The following is a 16,088-nucleotide window of genomic DNA, read 5'->3' on the forward strand; positions in this document are numbered from 1 at the left end:
AGAGAGAGAGAGAGAGAGAGAGAGAGAAGGGGTGACTGGGTGGTTCAGTTGGTTAAGCAGCTGCCTTCAGTTCAGGCCATGATCCCAGAGTCCTGGGACTGAGTTCTGTGTTGGGCTCCCTGCTCATCGGAGAGCCTGCTCTGCTTCTCCCTCTCCCTGTGTCCCCGTCCCCCTACCCCCAACCCCACTCATGCTCTCTCCCTCTATCACAAATAAATAAAAATCTTAAAGAGAGAGAGAGAGAAGGCAGAGAGGCCAGTACTTGAAAGGCCACAGAAATAGCAATAGTGGATTCAGACACGTGTTCTAACATTGCTTTTAAAATACTCTTTTAACGACCTGTTTTCAATTCCTTCCTTTATATAAGTTGGAACAGAAGGCAAACAGTCTCCTAAATTAATAAATGCCTTTTTAAATAAAATGAGAAGAGGTCAAATTTATTTAGGTGTTCTGTCCTCTCTGCCACCTCGCATTTTGCAACATCTAAGGATGAGAAAGTATTAGAGCCCAATGCCATGTACTCCCTCACAATGGGAAGGTTCCTTTGCTTTTAAATACATATTTCCTTTATACCAACATAAGAGCATTTCAAGTACTAGAATCCTTAAACGTGTTCAATATGTGGATGTGAAGACTAGTTGTGAAGGAAAATTCAAACTAGGCACTTAAGTTGTGATTATGACATTATCCGCACACTGTGCTAGGGACGGCAGGAATCACAGCATATGGGTCAGACCTAAACCATGCATTTAAGCGACCCACAGTCTGGCTGGAACAGCAATCAGCACTGAAGTGTGCAGCCAAAAATTCTACTTGAAGCTCGGAAAAAGGAGAGACCAAGGTGGTTTGCAGCTGGAGAAAAAAAGAATCCACAGATAATATTTGAAGTAGGTTTTGAAAGATAAGAAAAATGTGAGGACAGAGAAAAGTAGGACAGCACCCAAGACAGAGGAAGTAGAAGGAATAACGTGAACTAAACACAGACACACAGGCAATAATCTAAAACTAATTACAGAGAGAAGCGATGCTATACAAGACATTTTAGCAATTCTTATTTTAGAGATGAAGAAGGTGACAATCATAAAGTTCAAATAACTGATTCAAGGCAAGTTACATAATTAAAAAGCAGAACTAATATTTGCACCCAGGTCTATAATCCAAACCCACACTCTTTCTGAACCTAGGCACCTCTCTCAACGGAAGTTCTTTTGGATGTTGTTGGAGTATTAAATATCAGCCCAAAGAGAGACACCTGTCATGCTGTGATGTGATAAACAACCTGTACTGCTACATTTTAATTAAGGTTTTGCTTATAAGGTCTATCTTATGCTACCAGATGTCCCTTTCTTTCTTCAGAAGTAACATTTCAATGATAAGAAAACTAATGCAGAGAGTGAAAAGGGATTAAAAATACTATGATAAAAAATGACCAAAGTAAGTTAAAAAAAATTAATTCATATGCTTTTGAATGAACTCTACCATTCTCATGTGATAATTGAACAAATAACCAAAACTCAAGCACAAAAGTTTAAATCATATCCCAATGAGTAGCTTTTCTTTCTTTCTTAATCACTGGAACAATACAATACAATGAGAGTACGCCTTTAGCGAGCACTTACTATGTGTTAGGCACTGGTCTGGGCATGTTACAGATAACATTTAACCTTTACAACAACAACCCAAAGGGTAGTAATTCTGTTATCAGCATTTTCTACATGAAGAAACAGACGCACAAGAAACTTGCCAAAGTCATTCATGTAGGAAATATGGAACCAGGCTTTGAACTCCTGCAGTCTAACTCCAGAGTCTATGCCCTACTATGGGACATCAATTGTTACTTTTTCAAAATAAAGCAATAGAGCAACATCTTGTTGACTTTCCAATGTCTACACAACTGAATCAAAACACCAGTAACATTAGACTGGTCCCCGGTGAGTCTGTATCTCACGGAAGTTTCAGTTTCCACACTCTACATGCTTAGCTACCTTTCGCAGATATCCTCCAACAAAATGATAAAGGAAGACATTTCCCTCAAATGACATTGGTAAACCTCCAAAAAGATTAATCTAATTTAGTTAAAATACCACAAACACGTTCAGACTAAGTTGTAAAAATATTAAAGTTTATAAAAATCAAAGTGTCATGGAAGCAGCAATTTCTCTGAAGGTTATTTATAAGCAGTGTTGTCATGTGCTTTCCAGCATTTTACAGATAATACTATTTAGTGGGGAGGTCTGTGAACAAAATGGACCACACACAAATAAGGGAAGAGATCCTTTGTTTGGCCTATCTAATCCAAATGCTACTCATTCTTCATTTCCATTACAAATTTCAAATCTTCTATAAATCTTTCTCTAGTGAATCCTGCCAACTATGATTTCTAACTTTTCCGAATGTTTGACACTCTCATGGTCTCAGCCATACTGAGAGATGTATTAGAAAACAGTGCAGTGCAGTAAAGAATGAGGTGCTTTATTATAAGTTATATTGCTTTCCGATTATCTCACGCACAAATGTCTTAATTCTTCAGCTAGTTTATAAGTTATTAAGGCCAGGTACCATAACACATCTGTTTACACTCGAATCTTCAGGCAATCCAGCATGGAGTCAGTTTAACCAGGCAAAGAACAGGCAGCCAGCAGGCCAAGCTTGATGTTCCAGAAGTTACTGTTAAAATCCTGAGGTCAAATATTCAATCATTCATTACTAGTCAACCTTGTAGGCACTACTCTAGATGTGCTGTGAATATAATGGTGGATATGATAGATCATTTCCTCAAGGAATTCATCAGTTCAGCGAGGATATATATATAATATATATTTTTTGAAAACAGCTATTCAAAAGAGATGGCAATGTGCACTACTGGAGCACAGAAGGGGCAGTCACCCACTCCCAGGAGGAGTCTAGAAGGGCTTCCCGGGGGGAGAACACTTGACCTCAGTCTGGGGGAAGGAGGAGCAAGAGCTTTCCACAAAGTAGAGCGAGTACTAGGAGCATCAGAGAAATGAAAATACAGCACTGTACAAGCACACGTCAAGGAAATGGTGAGACGTTCAATACGCTGACAAGTAGGGGGCAACGGGGAATGAGTGGCAGACAAGGCTGGAGGGCTAAGAGCAAGGGGTTCTTAATGCTACCCCCTAAAGAGTTTAAATGTAAACAATCCCATAGAGGCTTTCAAACACAAAGGAGATACAACTGAACGTGCAGTTTGAGGGAAGATTATTCCAAAGGCAATGTGAAAACACTAAAGTGAAGACAGAAAGTTGGAGAGCTGTGTTTAGGAGTGATCATCAATAGTTCAGGTAAAAAGGTGCTAAGGGGGAAAGAAGCATTAGAGATGGAGAGAAGGGAGGTTCAGTTGAGCTTGAGTGCTGATGACACAAACTGGCTCAATCCATCATTCAAGTATTCACTGCGTCCCTAACTAGATGTGCTGGGCTCTGCTATAGATGCTGGGAATACAGTGAAAAAACAGATGATTTCTGCCATTGGGGAGTTTATGCTTTAGTAGTTGAGAACTCAATAGTTAATAATTAACAAGTAAACAAATAACACAACTACCACCCAGGGGAAGTGCCAGGATGGGGGAAAAAAAAGGATGGTGCTATGGGAGACACTAGAAAGAGGGTGGGGACAGTATGTTGGTGGCATCAGAGAAGGGGACACTCTTGGAGCTGAGATTTACAAAGTGAGAAGGGACCACACAACAGAAGCACCTTCCTGGGAGAAGGAGCCACAAATCCCAAATCCATGAAGCTGGAAAAATCGTAAAATGTTTACAGAAGCCAAAGAAAAGGAAAGACAAGCGCGGTGAGAGTTTGGAGAGAGAGGAGCAGGCACCATGTTGGGTGCGCATGTGTGAGGAGGGGATGCTCTTCAAAGTGGAATGACTGAGGTCCAGAAAGTCAAAAGAAAAAACGAAGTGCTTTGCAAATGTCAAGAAAACATGGTTTGAGGATCATGCATTTAAGAAAGAAAGGAAATGGCGGTGAGCTTATTTTATAGTTCTCACAATGGTCACCAATTGGCATGTTAGCCCAGAGTAGTTGAAAACTAAAAAAGTAGCTTTTGGGGTAGATGGAAGAGAAAAGCAGCCTATATCTGGCTACTCTAATAAGGTGCCTCTGCAAGTTGCTTGTCTCTCATCTGGGGAAAGTTTATGCCTTAAGACCCTTTTTAAGCATATTCTCTGAAAACAAGTTTTGTACAAAGTTAGCAAGTCTAGAAAAGGCTGCCCAAGACAATATACTAGTTTGAAAAGAAGATCTGATGTTTCACTGTCAACAGACAAGAAATACAAACTAGAACACAACCTTTAAATCTATTCATATTCTCCCTCAAATCATTACAAATATGTTTGTTCAAATAAGCAAGTCATTTATACAATTTTTATACCTTTGGGGATGCTTAATACTTTACACAAAGAAACATTCTGAGATAACCAAAGTGTAGAGTATAATAATGCATATGCTAGAACAGGGTTTGAAAATTTGGAACTTATAAATTAGGAAAAACATTAGCATCTCCCACTTTCAAATTCAGACTACTGCTTAAAATTCACAAATACTATATAAGATTCAAAAATAAATTATTATAATGGGGATTATAAACACTGTATTGGGAAAGGGAACAGTATTCAACGGATAGCTTAGCAATGAACAATGAATTGTGCAATGAATAGTGATTTAAATACTGCTGTATTGATTCCATTTGGAGTTTTAGTAAAGCCTCTTACCCGGAGCCCATGGAATCGAGGATTACTGTAGAAGAGCTTCATCTGTTCAGATGGAAGTGGTCCTAGCACCTTCTGAATAGTAAAAAGTTGGTCAATCTCGCTTTCGCCAGGAAATAAAGGCTGTCCATCGCTAAGCTCCCCAAGAATACAGCCCACTGACCACATATCGACGGACTTTCCATAAGGAGCTCTGAAAAGCAAAGGGAGAGATTATCTTGGCAAACAAAGAAATACATTTTAATAATTTCCAAATTATTTTGAACAGATTCATGATTTAAAGCAATTTGTGTATTTAAGGAATTAAAAATGAGGCTGAAACAAAGGAATTACGGATATCCAAGTAAAAATTTAGAGCACAAGTAAATAAATCTATGCTACTAAAACCGTCAGTTTAATAATAATTTACTTGGTATACACTAAGTTGAAATCTATTCACATCTGGGCATATCTTGAAAATGAATGGCTTAATAAACCCTAATACAGTGCACATGTCTGATGAGTTAACACTTCACTTGGAAAATCAAATGCTCCCAAGAAACGCATTTTCTAGATAATTATCCTTTAGCTCTTGAACTGTCAAAAAATTATACCTCATCTATTTTTTGAGATCAGTCTATTAAAATGTACTACTGACTCACGTGTCTTCTTAAACAATAAACACTGAGTACTATTTAACTTCTGATTGCATAGAAACACAATTTCTTTTTTTTTTTTTTAAAGATTTTATTTATTTATTTGACATAGAGAGACAGCCAGCGAGAGAGGGAACACAAGCAGGGGGAGTGGGAGAGGAAGAAGCAGGCTCCTAGTGGAGGAGCCTGATGTGGGGCTCGAACCCAGAACGCCGGGATCATGCACTGAGCTGAAGGCAGACACCCAACCACTGCGCCACCCAGGCGCCCCAGAAACACAATTTCTAACCTAAGAGTGGGCTCAGCTCTACTGTATTATTTACCTAAAACTATTTATACCCCGTGTATATGGAGCTTTATAATAACTATTTGCCTCAAAGCATGTTTTTTCCATTTCCTTAAGTATTTACAGTTCTCCTCTAGGATCTGAGTTTACCAGAAGGCTTTAGGAACGTTACTGTTATTAATAAATGGAGGCTATACGTGAAAACCTAAGTACTCCATAAAAGCTTTATATGTATGCCCCAATATCTAGAGTCTTAAATAAAATTATATATGGCAGATTAAGAAACCATATTTTCTTTAGTTTCAAACACAAATAATCCAAGTTTTAAGAAGGGAAAGCTACGGGTGCCTGGGTGGCTCAGCCGGTTGGGCGTCTGACTCTTGGTTTCAGCTCAGGTCGTGATCTCGGGGTTGTGGGATCGAGCCCCACGTCAGGCTCCATACTCAGCGTGGAGCCTGCTTAAAATTCTCTCTCCCTCCCTATGCCCTTCCCCCCTGCTCATGCTGCCTTTCTTTCTCTAAAGAAATTTTTTTTTTTTTTAAAAGTTAAAAGAAGGGGCGCCTGGGTGGCACAGCGGTTAAGCGTCTGCCTTTGGCTCAGGGTGTGATCCTGGCGTTATGGGATCGAGCCCCACATCAAGCTCCTCTGCTATGAGCCTGCTTCTTCCTCTCCCACTCCCCCTGCTTGTGTTCCCTCTCTCGCTGGCTGTCTCTCTCTCTCTCTCTGTCGAATAAATAAATAAAATCTTTAAAAAAAAAAAAAAGTTAAAAGAAGGGTAAGACAAAATAAAGTATCTGAAAAAAATACAGGATGAAATTCTAGAATGCCGTAATGATACAGCAGTAATATAAAACTTTCAACAGATACTCTAAATTAAAGCAATGTTAACACTATACAGAATATGTTTCTAGGATAATAAGTCATTACAATTGAAAGTCAGTATTTTCTTTATCTCATTTCCTTCCCACAAAAACCTAAGGACCATATTAGGAAACTTCAAGTAGATTTTTTTTTTTTTGGTAGCTTGTTGGGAAGGGAAGGATACTGATCTTTAATACCTGTACAAAAGAAAAACCTTGTGCTAGATGGAGAAACTTATGGAAAATCTCTACATACCCAAATCGAGCTACTTTTCTTCTGTCAACAGATGTGAATAATTTATACAGCTGGAACTATACTGAATGTAAGGACAAAGTCTTAAGAATGTACAAAAAGGTGGGGCACCTGGGTGGCTCAGTCTTTAAGCATCCTACTTCGGCTCACGTCATGATCCCAGCTTTCTGGGATCCAGCCCTGCATGGGGCTCCCTGCTCAGCAGGAGGCCTGCTTCTCCCTCTCCCACTCTCCCTGCTTGTGTTCCCTCTCTCACTGCCTCTCTCTCTGTCAAATAAATAAATAAAATCTTTAAAAAAAAAAAAAGTACAAAAATGTAAATTCTTAATATTAACCAACTATGAACTGATTTCAATGGGATTTTTAGATAAATAATATGGTTCTTCAACTAGTACTTGACAATCATTTAATTAGCAATATATAATTTGGCTCAAATTCACTGGAGTCTCCATCTACTTTTGGTAGCTCCCACACATCTCTAAACATAACTGCAGTTTTCTGACAGGTATTATTAGGCAGGAAATACTCTCTGAAGGTCTATAATAAGGGTGCCCTCAGAATGAACTTCTTGGGGACATCATATAGACAAAACCATAACATAAAAAGTCCTCTACCATACTTGAATCCTTGGATGGTATTCTAAGGATGACCTACTTCATACTCATTTCTTCTTTGGCAAATCTGTCCAGTAAACTCAAATTCCAGTCCCTCCCAAAAGAAAATGGATTATGCATCCCATTATGTCCAGACAGAGATACAGAGAAAAAGAAACAAAGACAAACACAAAAGAAAATCAATTCTAAAACCAAGTTTAAAAATTAGCACAGAAATTCTAAAATCTATCCACACAAAGGGAAATAATAAAGTGACTAACCACCATTTGTTTCCCAAGATAAAGCAAGCTTTTGATTTAAAAAAAAAAACAGAACTTTCAATAACTGGTATCAATAATTCTTATATGCTCTATGTCAGCAATGAATCAAGAATTACAATCAGATGGTTGGTAGACACTGGGAAATGGTGAGTATCAAAATAAACCCTCAGTGAGTAACTTACACACATATTCTTCAACAAAAGAAACACAGAAATTTGTATTCCTACTATATAAAAAGTATCTTTTAAAATTAAATTAATTAAATTTCTCAGGGCTCCTGGGTGGCTCCATGGGTTGAAGTGTCTGACTGCTGATTTCAGCTCAGGCCATGATCTCAGGGTCGTGGGATCAAGCCTCCCGTGAAGCTCCACGCTCAGAGCAGAGCCTACTCAGATTCTAAAGAGATGAAACCTATAATTAGAGTACCAGTCATCATCACCACCATATCTCATTTTATTTACAGAGTGTGCCTTCTTTCTCCATTCTTGGATGGTCCCCAAGAAGGAAATACAATGTAGGGAAAATAAGAGAATACTACAACTAAGGTAAGTAAAGAATTATTCATATAACTATGTGATCGAGTCTCAGGAGGATAGGCTCCTTCTTAGGCTCTCAAGTTAAAACATACTAAAAAGAAAAGAAGAATCTTATCAGAAAACCCTTTTCTGGGGTTAACAGATGAATGAAAGAGCACTGAAAGTGGAAGGGTGGGCACAAAGTGGATGGATGTGGTGTTGCTGAGAAAAATCATCAATGCAGCGTGTTTGAATAGTCATTTATCATCAAACAGGATTTCTCTAGTCAGAAGAAAATTGGCAACTGCTTCAATATTTACATCATGTTTCTAGCAAAGTGGATGGATATAAGAGATACTTGATAACTGTTTGCTGAATGAATGAATGAATGAATGAACAAACCAACAGATAGGCCAGTCCTCCCAACAAGAGGTTGAGTTTATTTCTTCATCCCTTGAATCAGGGCTTGGCCATGTAACAGGCTTTGGCCGATGAGGCAAAAGCCATGCAAACAGAGGCTTGAAAACCACCTTCGCTTTGCGGCTTGCCCTCTTACTGCAGGGAATTTTTCTGTTATCACATGAAACAACTTGGACTAGCCCACTGGAGGATGAGTCTCCATGGAACAGAGATAGTCTGTCCCAGCTGAGGCCTTGTAAACCAACCAGCCTCCAAATGATCTGCTGAATGACTGCAGCTACCTGAGTGATTCCCATTGAGACCAGCATAAGAACAATCCAGCTGAACTTCAATTACTGACTCCCTCAAATCACTGGTACCCAGAATTGTGAGCAAATAAAACGGTGTTTGTTTTATACCATTAAGTTTTGGGGTGATTTGTTACACTGCAATAGGTAACGAGTATTTAATAAACTAAAGGTCTTATCTTCCATAGATGATCCCAAAGCTAATGATATACGATCAGCAGATTTATAAATGTCATTTTATTTGGGGAAGGTAACTTACCCAAGTAAGAGTTCTGGGGACCGATACCACCTGGTGGCCACATACTCTGTATAATTAGCATTATTGCCTTCTGATAAATTCCGAGCAAAACCTGAAAGACAGAAAAACCCAAACGTATAACTTTGAAAAAGAAATAATAACTTCATGTTGGCAAAGTATTTCAGTGCTAGTCATATTTTAAAGGAACGTCAAAAGAATGTAATGACTGGTACTGAATGGGCTGTTATTAATGGTGCCTTTGTTATTTTAAAATGTTAGTCCATTCATATGTCAATTAAAATATACAGTGTATTCACTAAAAAAAAAAAACAGTCTCCTCCTACATTAAAGAAATCCATATTTTTGAAGTCGTCACATGCTTTTATAAGCATTCAGAGCATACTTTTAAGTCAGCTCTGTCAATAAATGCAAATCTTAGGAACAAAATGAAGTCCCCACAAGAGCCCAAGTCAAAGCTAAAATATCCTGTCACAAATGGTCATTATATTTTTTTTTCCCAAAGATTTTTTATTTATTTACTTGAGAGAGAGAGATCACAGAGGAAGAGGGAGAAGCAGACTCCCCACTGAGCAGGGAGCCCGAAATGAGACTTAATCCCAGGACCCCGGGATCATGATCTGAGCCGAAGGCAGACGCTCACCGATTGAGCCAGTCATTAGATTCTGATACGTGGGACTTAACATACTATTTGTAGATCTACTGTTGCTGATCAGTTCTAGCAATTATATATATAAACAACTAATGGTTGGCAATGATGGAAACTAAGCAGGCCAAAATTATTTTCATCTCCTAATGTGACTGAGAAGCATATTAGGGGTATCTTAATTACTTACAGACTCTATCGATAATTATTTTCCCTCCAAACCCTTTCAAAAGGTTCTGGGGCCAAAAAATAAGCCAGCAGGTAAGCTAATTACCCACCTAACTCACAAAAAGCATTATGGATAGTCACAAAGAACCAGAACATTAAAATTAGGGGTAAAAATTAAGGTGTAGTTTTGAAAAATAGAAAATAGTGTTAACAGTAAAAAATAAAAACAACCACAGCAAAAAACAAAGCCCTAACTTCAGTTAATCAATGCTTCTTCATAAGACATATTTGGAAGAAATATTCCTATTTTCAAATGGGATTCATCAAGGTAGACAAAGGAGCCCGGCGCTCTGGGAGGGAAAGAGCAGTTCAGAAGTGATCACTGGGGATGCGTAGAGCACAGAGAACCACATGCGGTGCAGCCATGTGAAATTTCCTTACCACTTCAAATTGTCTTTCCTTTAAGAAATGATGCTGGGGGTGCCTGGGTGGCTCAGTTGGTTAAGCGTACAACTCTTGATTTCAGCTCAGGTCATGATCTCAGGGTCCTGGGATCAAGCTCTGAGTCTGGCTCCATGCTCAGTAGGAAGTCTGCTTGAGAATTCTCTCTCCCTCTCCTTTTGCCCCCACTCACACACACACACACTCTCTCTCTACCCCCCCAAAATACATAAATAAATCTTGAAAAAAGAAAAAGAAAAAAAGAAAAGAAATGACACCAGACCAAGGATACTCTTTTCCTATTATTAACCATTCTATAGGCATCTCTTTTGTATTTATAACTTGTTTACAAATTTCAGTCATTTGGGGGTTTAAGCAGATCACCAACCCATAGAATCATGGATGCACAGTAAAGGTCGTATGAGGTGCACAAAATCTCAGTAATTGATGGTAGTCACAATTATGGACAAGAATTGAGAAACAGAACCATAAATATTCCTGAAAATGGTAATACTAAGAAAGTGCTAAAAATGTCAAGGTCAAAATCTTTTAAATAACTGTATTTTGGTATTTCTTTTTTATTCTTTTAAGCACTTAAGATGTTTAAAATATAGCAGGCCTCTTCTCTGCAATATTCCTTATAAAGTATGAAAAAATTTAAGCCCTGTAAAACATTTTTCCGCAGGCAAGCAGGTTCAAAATGATCAAATTCTTTGCAAACACCGAGTGAAAACAGTTACACATGCTTCTAATAGCTACACTGGACAAAGCTCGTCATTCACACAGTGCATTCTTAGTATGTTTCTATTTCTCATTTATTCGATCCACCTCCGAGGTACTAATCTAACTTATGCTTACGAAAGAAGACGAATTCTCACTTATATGTAAAGGTTTACAATATTTATTATACTTGAATATATGAAAAAAATAACATTAAAAAAGTCAAGTTGTTATTTTTCAGCATATGGATTAGACAAAGGATTTTTTAAAAGTGACCCAGAACTTAAACACACTAATTTATAGTTTTAAAACTTTTCTGAATTATTTTAACTTAAATTTTTAATAGCACTTAATACAGTTTTACATATATAGAAAAGAATGCACAATTTTCTACTAGGAGAGAATATAATTCAAAAGCTTCCTTATACAATCAACCAGGATCTGGAATATTACACATCAATCACTAACCTCATTCACTGAACATTTAAAGAGAATAAATGGAATTGTTTTAAAAATGCCCTTGACCTTTACAGGTAGGTAACTATTGCATATGCATGATACATATGTATTTACCTACATATATCGTGTGTTTATGATTATACCTAAAATAATTTCCATCAATGTTTAAAATACTTTAAAAATATTCTTTTATCCTACCCAAAACAGAAGGCATAGTAGTATTTCCTAGAAAATTGGTTTTTTGGATTCATTAAGTGCTGGGTTTTGAATATATGCACGTGCATTTATTCGCTTTGCATTCTCATTAAACAAATACTGCATTATGAATTTTTAAAAAGAGTAGACAACACTATGCAAAGAGAGTATAGTATTTTCCCAGCAATCAATTTTTCAACATATGACCCAACAGAATATTCCTCTGCTAACTGAAGTCAAACCATAAAAAAATACTTTTAATAAGCCTTTAAAAGCTACCTATGTGTTATATTAAATTAATTCTACTTATAGGGCTCAATTTCTTTTTAACTTACCAAAATCACAGAGTTTCAAAACATCATTGTGGCTGATTAAGAGATTTTCTGGCTTTATATCTGAAGTATAAAGATGGAAAAACAATTATTAAAAAATGTTCCATGGACTGCTGATTGACACTATTGGATCACTATAACAGCACCTAATTAGAAATACCCAGAGTAATGTGAATAGAAATCTGTGGCAGTGAAAAGCAGGGTAACACAATTTTTGCTGATACATAAAAGTTTCAACTAATTTCTTTTTGAGAAACATGAAGATCCACAATTAAAAAAAATATTTTTCCTTTTAAATCTTAAAGGTATTAATGAGATCTCTGAACGGAATTTAAGAATCACTGAATCTAGGTCACCACATTTCAAGGAACTATCCTACTTTACAAAGTACTAATAACAAATTTTTGGAGATAGAATATAAAATTCTTGGAGATAGAACATAAAAAAACGGTCATACCCCAAGATACCTTAAAAACACATATAAGTAGCTAGCGGTATATTTACTAGAGGAAAAACTACATAAAAAATAGAATTTGTTGTGATTTTCTATATGATGTCTATATTTACATATCTCTCTAGCTTTTCTGTGTGGTTCACAATTATAAATGTCTAATGCTGAAGTTATACTGGATGAGTCAAGAAAAGATTCCTCATTTTTTCCATGAATCTTCAGAAGATGTGGTGGGAGCTGAGTAGAAATATACAGAAAATGCTGTTTAATTCCTGCCTTGGGAGGCATCTCTCAATTCTAATTTTAGAGTACCCATCATTTATATCAGATGGCAGAGGTGAAAATGGAAAAAGGGAAGAGATAGGAGCAAAATCTGTAGATTTCAGAATCATGGTTTCTACTGCTAATTCACAACCATTGATGTATTACTATATATTTAACCAAATCACAGCATCACTATAGAAATGCTGCTAAATCAGTTCCTTATTAAAAGCCTCATATTGTAGTATAGACTGTTATAAGAATCGTTACCCTAGACACTAGATATGCAGTTGACTTGGAGAGCTATCTATACCACCACCAACCTTGATAAGTTAACTGGTATGAAAGTCAAATCCAAGAGAAATATAAAATATCTTTTTCTAGATATAATAGGAGTTGGCATTCTTCACATGACCTTTAAGCTATTCTTAAAGTGAGACTATTTTTAAAGTGATATGCTTGTGTGTTTGTATAGGTAAATTAAAATGTAGTATTCATTTATCTGATAATTCAGAGACAAGAAGTAGATATTTTAACATTTTCTGATAAACATCTTCTGGCTTCATTATTTTATCAGTATGTGTCCCATTACTGTAAAACTCTGGAATTCAAGAGAGATTATCAGGAGAAGATAAACAGTGTAGAGTGAAAGACCGTGCTGAGAAAGTAATTTCCTTTTTATTACTATAAACCACCCACCTCACAGCAATAAAGGACAAAATAAAACAGTTTATGCAAGCATACTCGTGACCTTTATGCAAGGTTGATCATGCCTACGACTTGCAATAGGCACTTTTCACTAACAGGTAGGGAAATTCAGGAAGTGAAGGTATACACCAGACGTGGTTGGTCTACGAGGGAATGAGAGGTGACTGTCAATGGGGGTCAGTGACCACCTTTAAAGCCTTATTCTGGGTGGTTTCAAATTTTCTGGTCTACCAGCAGGACCAAAAGGCAACAGAGAACATCCCTTTGCTCTTTTTGCCCAAAGTAAGCCTTAAAGTTCCTATTTGTCGAGTTCTTTATATCCCTAGGCATTTCTAAAGTTGAGAATAGATCTGGTTGTACAAACAGAGATCGCACCGTAATATCCAAATAAACCTGCAGTCCATCCTTTTGGTGATACAAAAGGAGACTTGGAAGGTGAACGACATCTCATATCCTGTACTTTTAAAATGTATTTAATTTAAATGGGACGTCAGTGCCCATGGAAATACTCTTAAGACAGTAATATATAAAATATTTCATTGTTAACTCTGATCTTTTCTTAATATTTCCCATTTCAAAAATTCCATACTTACCTCTATGGACAATATCATTCTTATGGCACCAGTGAATAGCTTTGATTAACTGATAGATGTAACTTTTAACTTTTTCAGGTGGAACTCCATTTGGCATTTCTTCCAGCAATTCAAGCATATTCTAAAAATTAAATAGGGAGCCATTAACCTCCACAAATTAGGCCGGCCCATAAATCATGTTATTAACAATAAAAAAGAGTCCTCGATGATAATTCACCCAATACACAGTATGCATTTTTAAAAACTGTTTTGTCTTCCATCTACAATCTTTTTCAAGCAGAAGCAGGATACTGTATGAAATCAAAGTTCTCTTTTAAGAGAAATTCCATTTTTACTACTCCCCAGTGCTGCCCCAAATAATAACCCTGGCACTTTCCTCTCTCCTTAAAACCTTTCAGGCATCACTTTAGAATACTTCCAAGGGAAAAGCAATACAAAGTAGAGATAAGATGCTGTGATGTATAAAGGAGAGGGGAAAGAGTCATTTTAACACAGCCCACTACGTATGTTTAATAGAACCTTGCAATAAAATCAAGCCTTGAAAATATTTCTAGAACACCTGGAAAATATTTTTAAAGAAAATGATCCCTAAGATTAGAAGTCATCCACGCAATCAGTACAAAAATTAAGACAGGCTAGAAAATGTTGCTGAAATAAACACTGACAGACCCCCAACAAATCAAGTTTTGAAACTCTTGGTTTGGAGTCAGAGAAAATTCTAAAATTCATGCAAAATTTTTTATTAAGTAGAAACTCTACTTAACCAGTCTCCACTGAATTTCCAGAGTAACCACACATTTTCCATTCCCTCTGTAAAGTACAACACTAAGGTCCACAGCATGATTAGAGTTTGTTCTTTGTAGACGACCGTCTAGGAAAGCAGGTCTCAAAGTATGACCTGTGGATCTCTTGGGGGTGGTTACCAGATCTTGCAGAAGGCCCATAAAGTCAAAACTATATTCATAGCAACACTCAGCTCGTTGGCTCTTTCACTATGTTTGTATTTACACTGATGACTTAAAGCAAGGATGGGTGAACTGGTGACACCTTAGCATAAATCAAGGCATTGGATTCTTCAATGCTACACTCTCGCAGTTATTTAAAAAAAAAAAAAAAAAAAAAGACAAAAAGCCAGTTTTAGTTAAGGATGTCTTTCTTCGATGAAGCAATGAAAATTACTGCTTGTATTAAATTTCAACTTTTGAGTACGTGTCTTTTTAGGAATCTATATGATAAAATGAAGAATGCCCATAAAGCACTTCTTCACATAACAAAGCAAGATAGTTGTGAAGAAAATCACTTGAGTGACTTGAGTTGCAAGCTGAACTAGCTGCTTGTTTTTGGTAGAACACCATTTCTCACTTGAAAGAATGACCCACAACCGTATTTATGTTAACATGTAATGGGACTATTATTGTTATTCTTAAATGAATTAATAATTTATATTGCTCAATTTTGACTCATAGTATGATAAATATTAATAGATAAAACCCACATAAATAATAAGCTCTTAGTGTTTCCAATAATGTTAAGAGTGTAGGAGTCGTAAGACCAAAAAGTTAGAAAACCTGCTTACTCTAATACAACCTCCAGTTGAGCTGCATACATACAATCAATTGTTTGTTTATAACACTTTCAAACCTATTTATAACAGATGCACTTGTTATTTTAATACAATTAAATATCATATAACCATTGAAATAATGTTTTAAATAGAGTTGCTGTTTTTAAGAAAACAAAGTTTAACACTTTGGAAAGACTTAATAAAGGAAAGCCACTAAACACACTGTTGCCTAATCAAATGGGAGTGCAACAACTATAAAACACTGGCAGGGGACAGGTGGTGATGGTGATAAGGATTCTGCACTGAGATTGCTTTACAATGTTTTTAAGCTTTTGCTTCACTTTAAAGATGCTCTCACAGGCTTTCACAGTTGATGCATTATGGGTATGATGTATTTAAGAAAGACTCATTGGAACTCCAACAGAAGAC

At 36.7% G+C, this 16,088-nt stretch overlaps 1 protein-coding gene across 4 annotated transcripts in view; it reads right to left on the reverse strand.

Annotated features, from left to right (window-relative positions):
• The window catches only part of CDKL5 (cyclin dependent kinase like 5), a 201,818-nt gene that overhangs the window by 34,549 nt on the left and 151,181 nt on the right, over positions 1-16,088 (reverse strand). For all 4 annotated transcript variants that reach the window (XM_040633783.1, XM_040633785.1, XM_040633795.1 and 1 more), the window contains 4 exons: positions 14,096-14,216; positions 12,086-12,145; positions 9,125-9,215; positions 4,739-4,928 (listed from right to left, as the gene is read on the reverse strand). In XM_040633783.1, coding sequence (XP_040489717.1) covers positions 4,739-4,928; positions 9,125-9,215; positions 12,086-12,145; positions 14,096-14,216 — 462 coding nt within the window. The remainder of the gene's footprint in view (positions 1-4,738; positions 4,929-9,124; positions 9,216-12,085; positions 12,146-14,095; positions 14,217-16,088) is intronic.

This window comes from Ursus maritimus (assembly GCF_017311325.1).
Source record: "Ursus maritimus isolate PB19 chromosome X unlocalized genomic scaffold, ASM1731132v1 scaffold_X1, whole genome shotgun sequence".
NCBI lineage: Eukaryota > Metazoa > Chordata > Mammalia > Carnivora > Ursidae > Ursus > Ursus maritimus.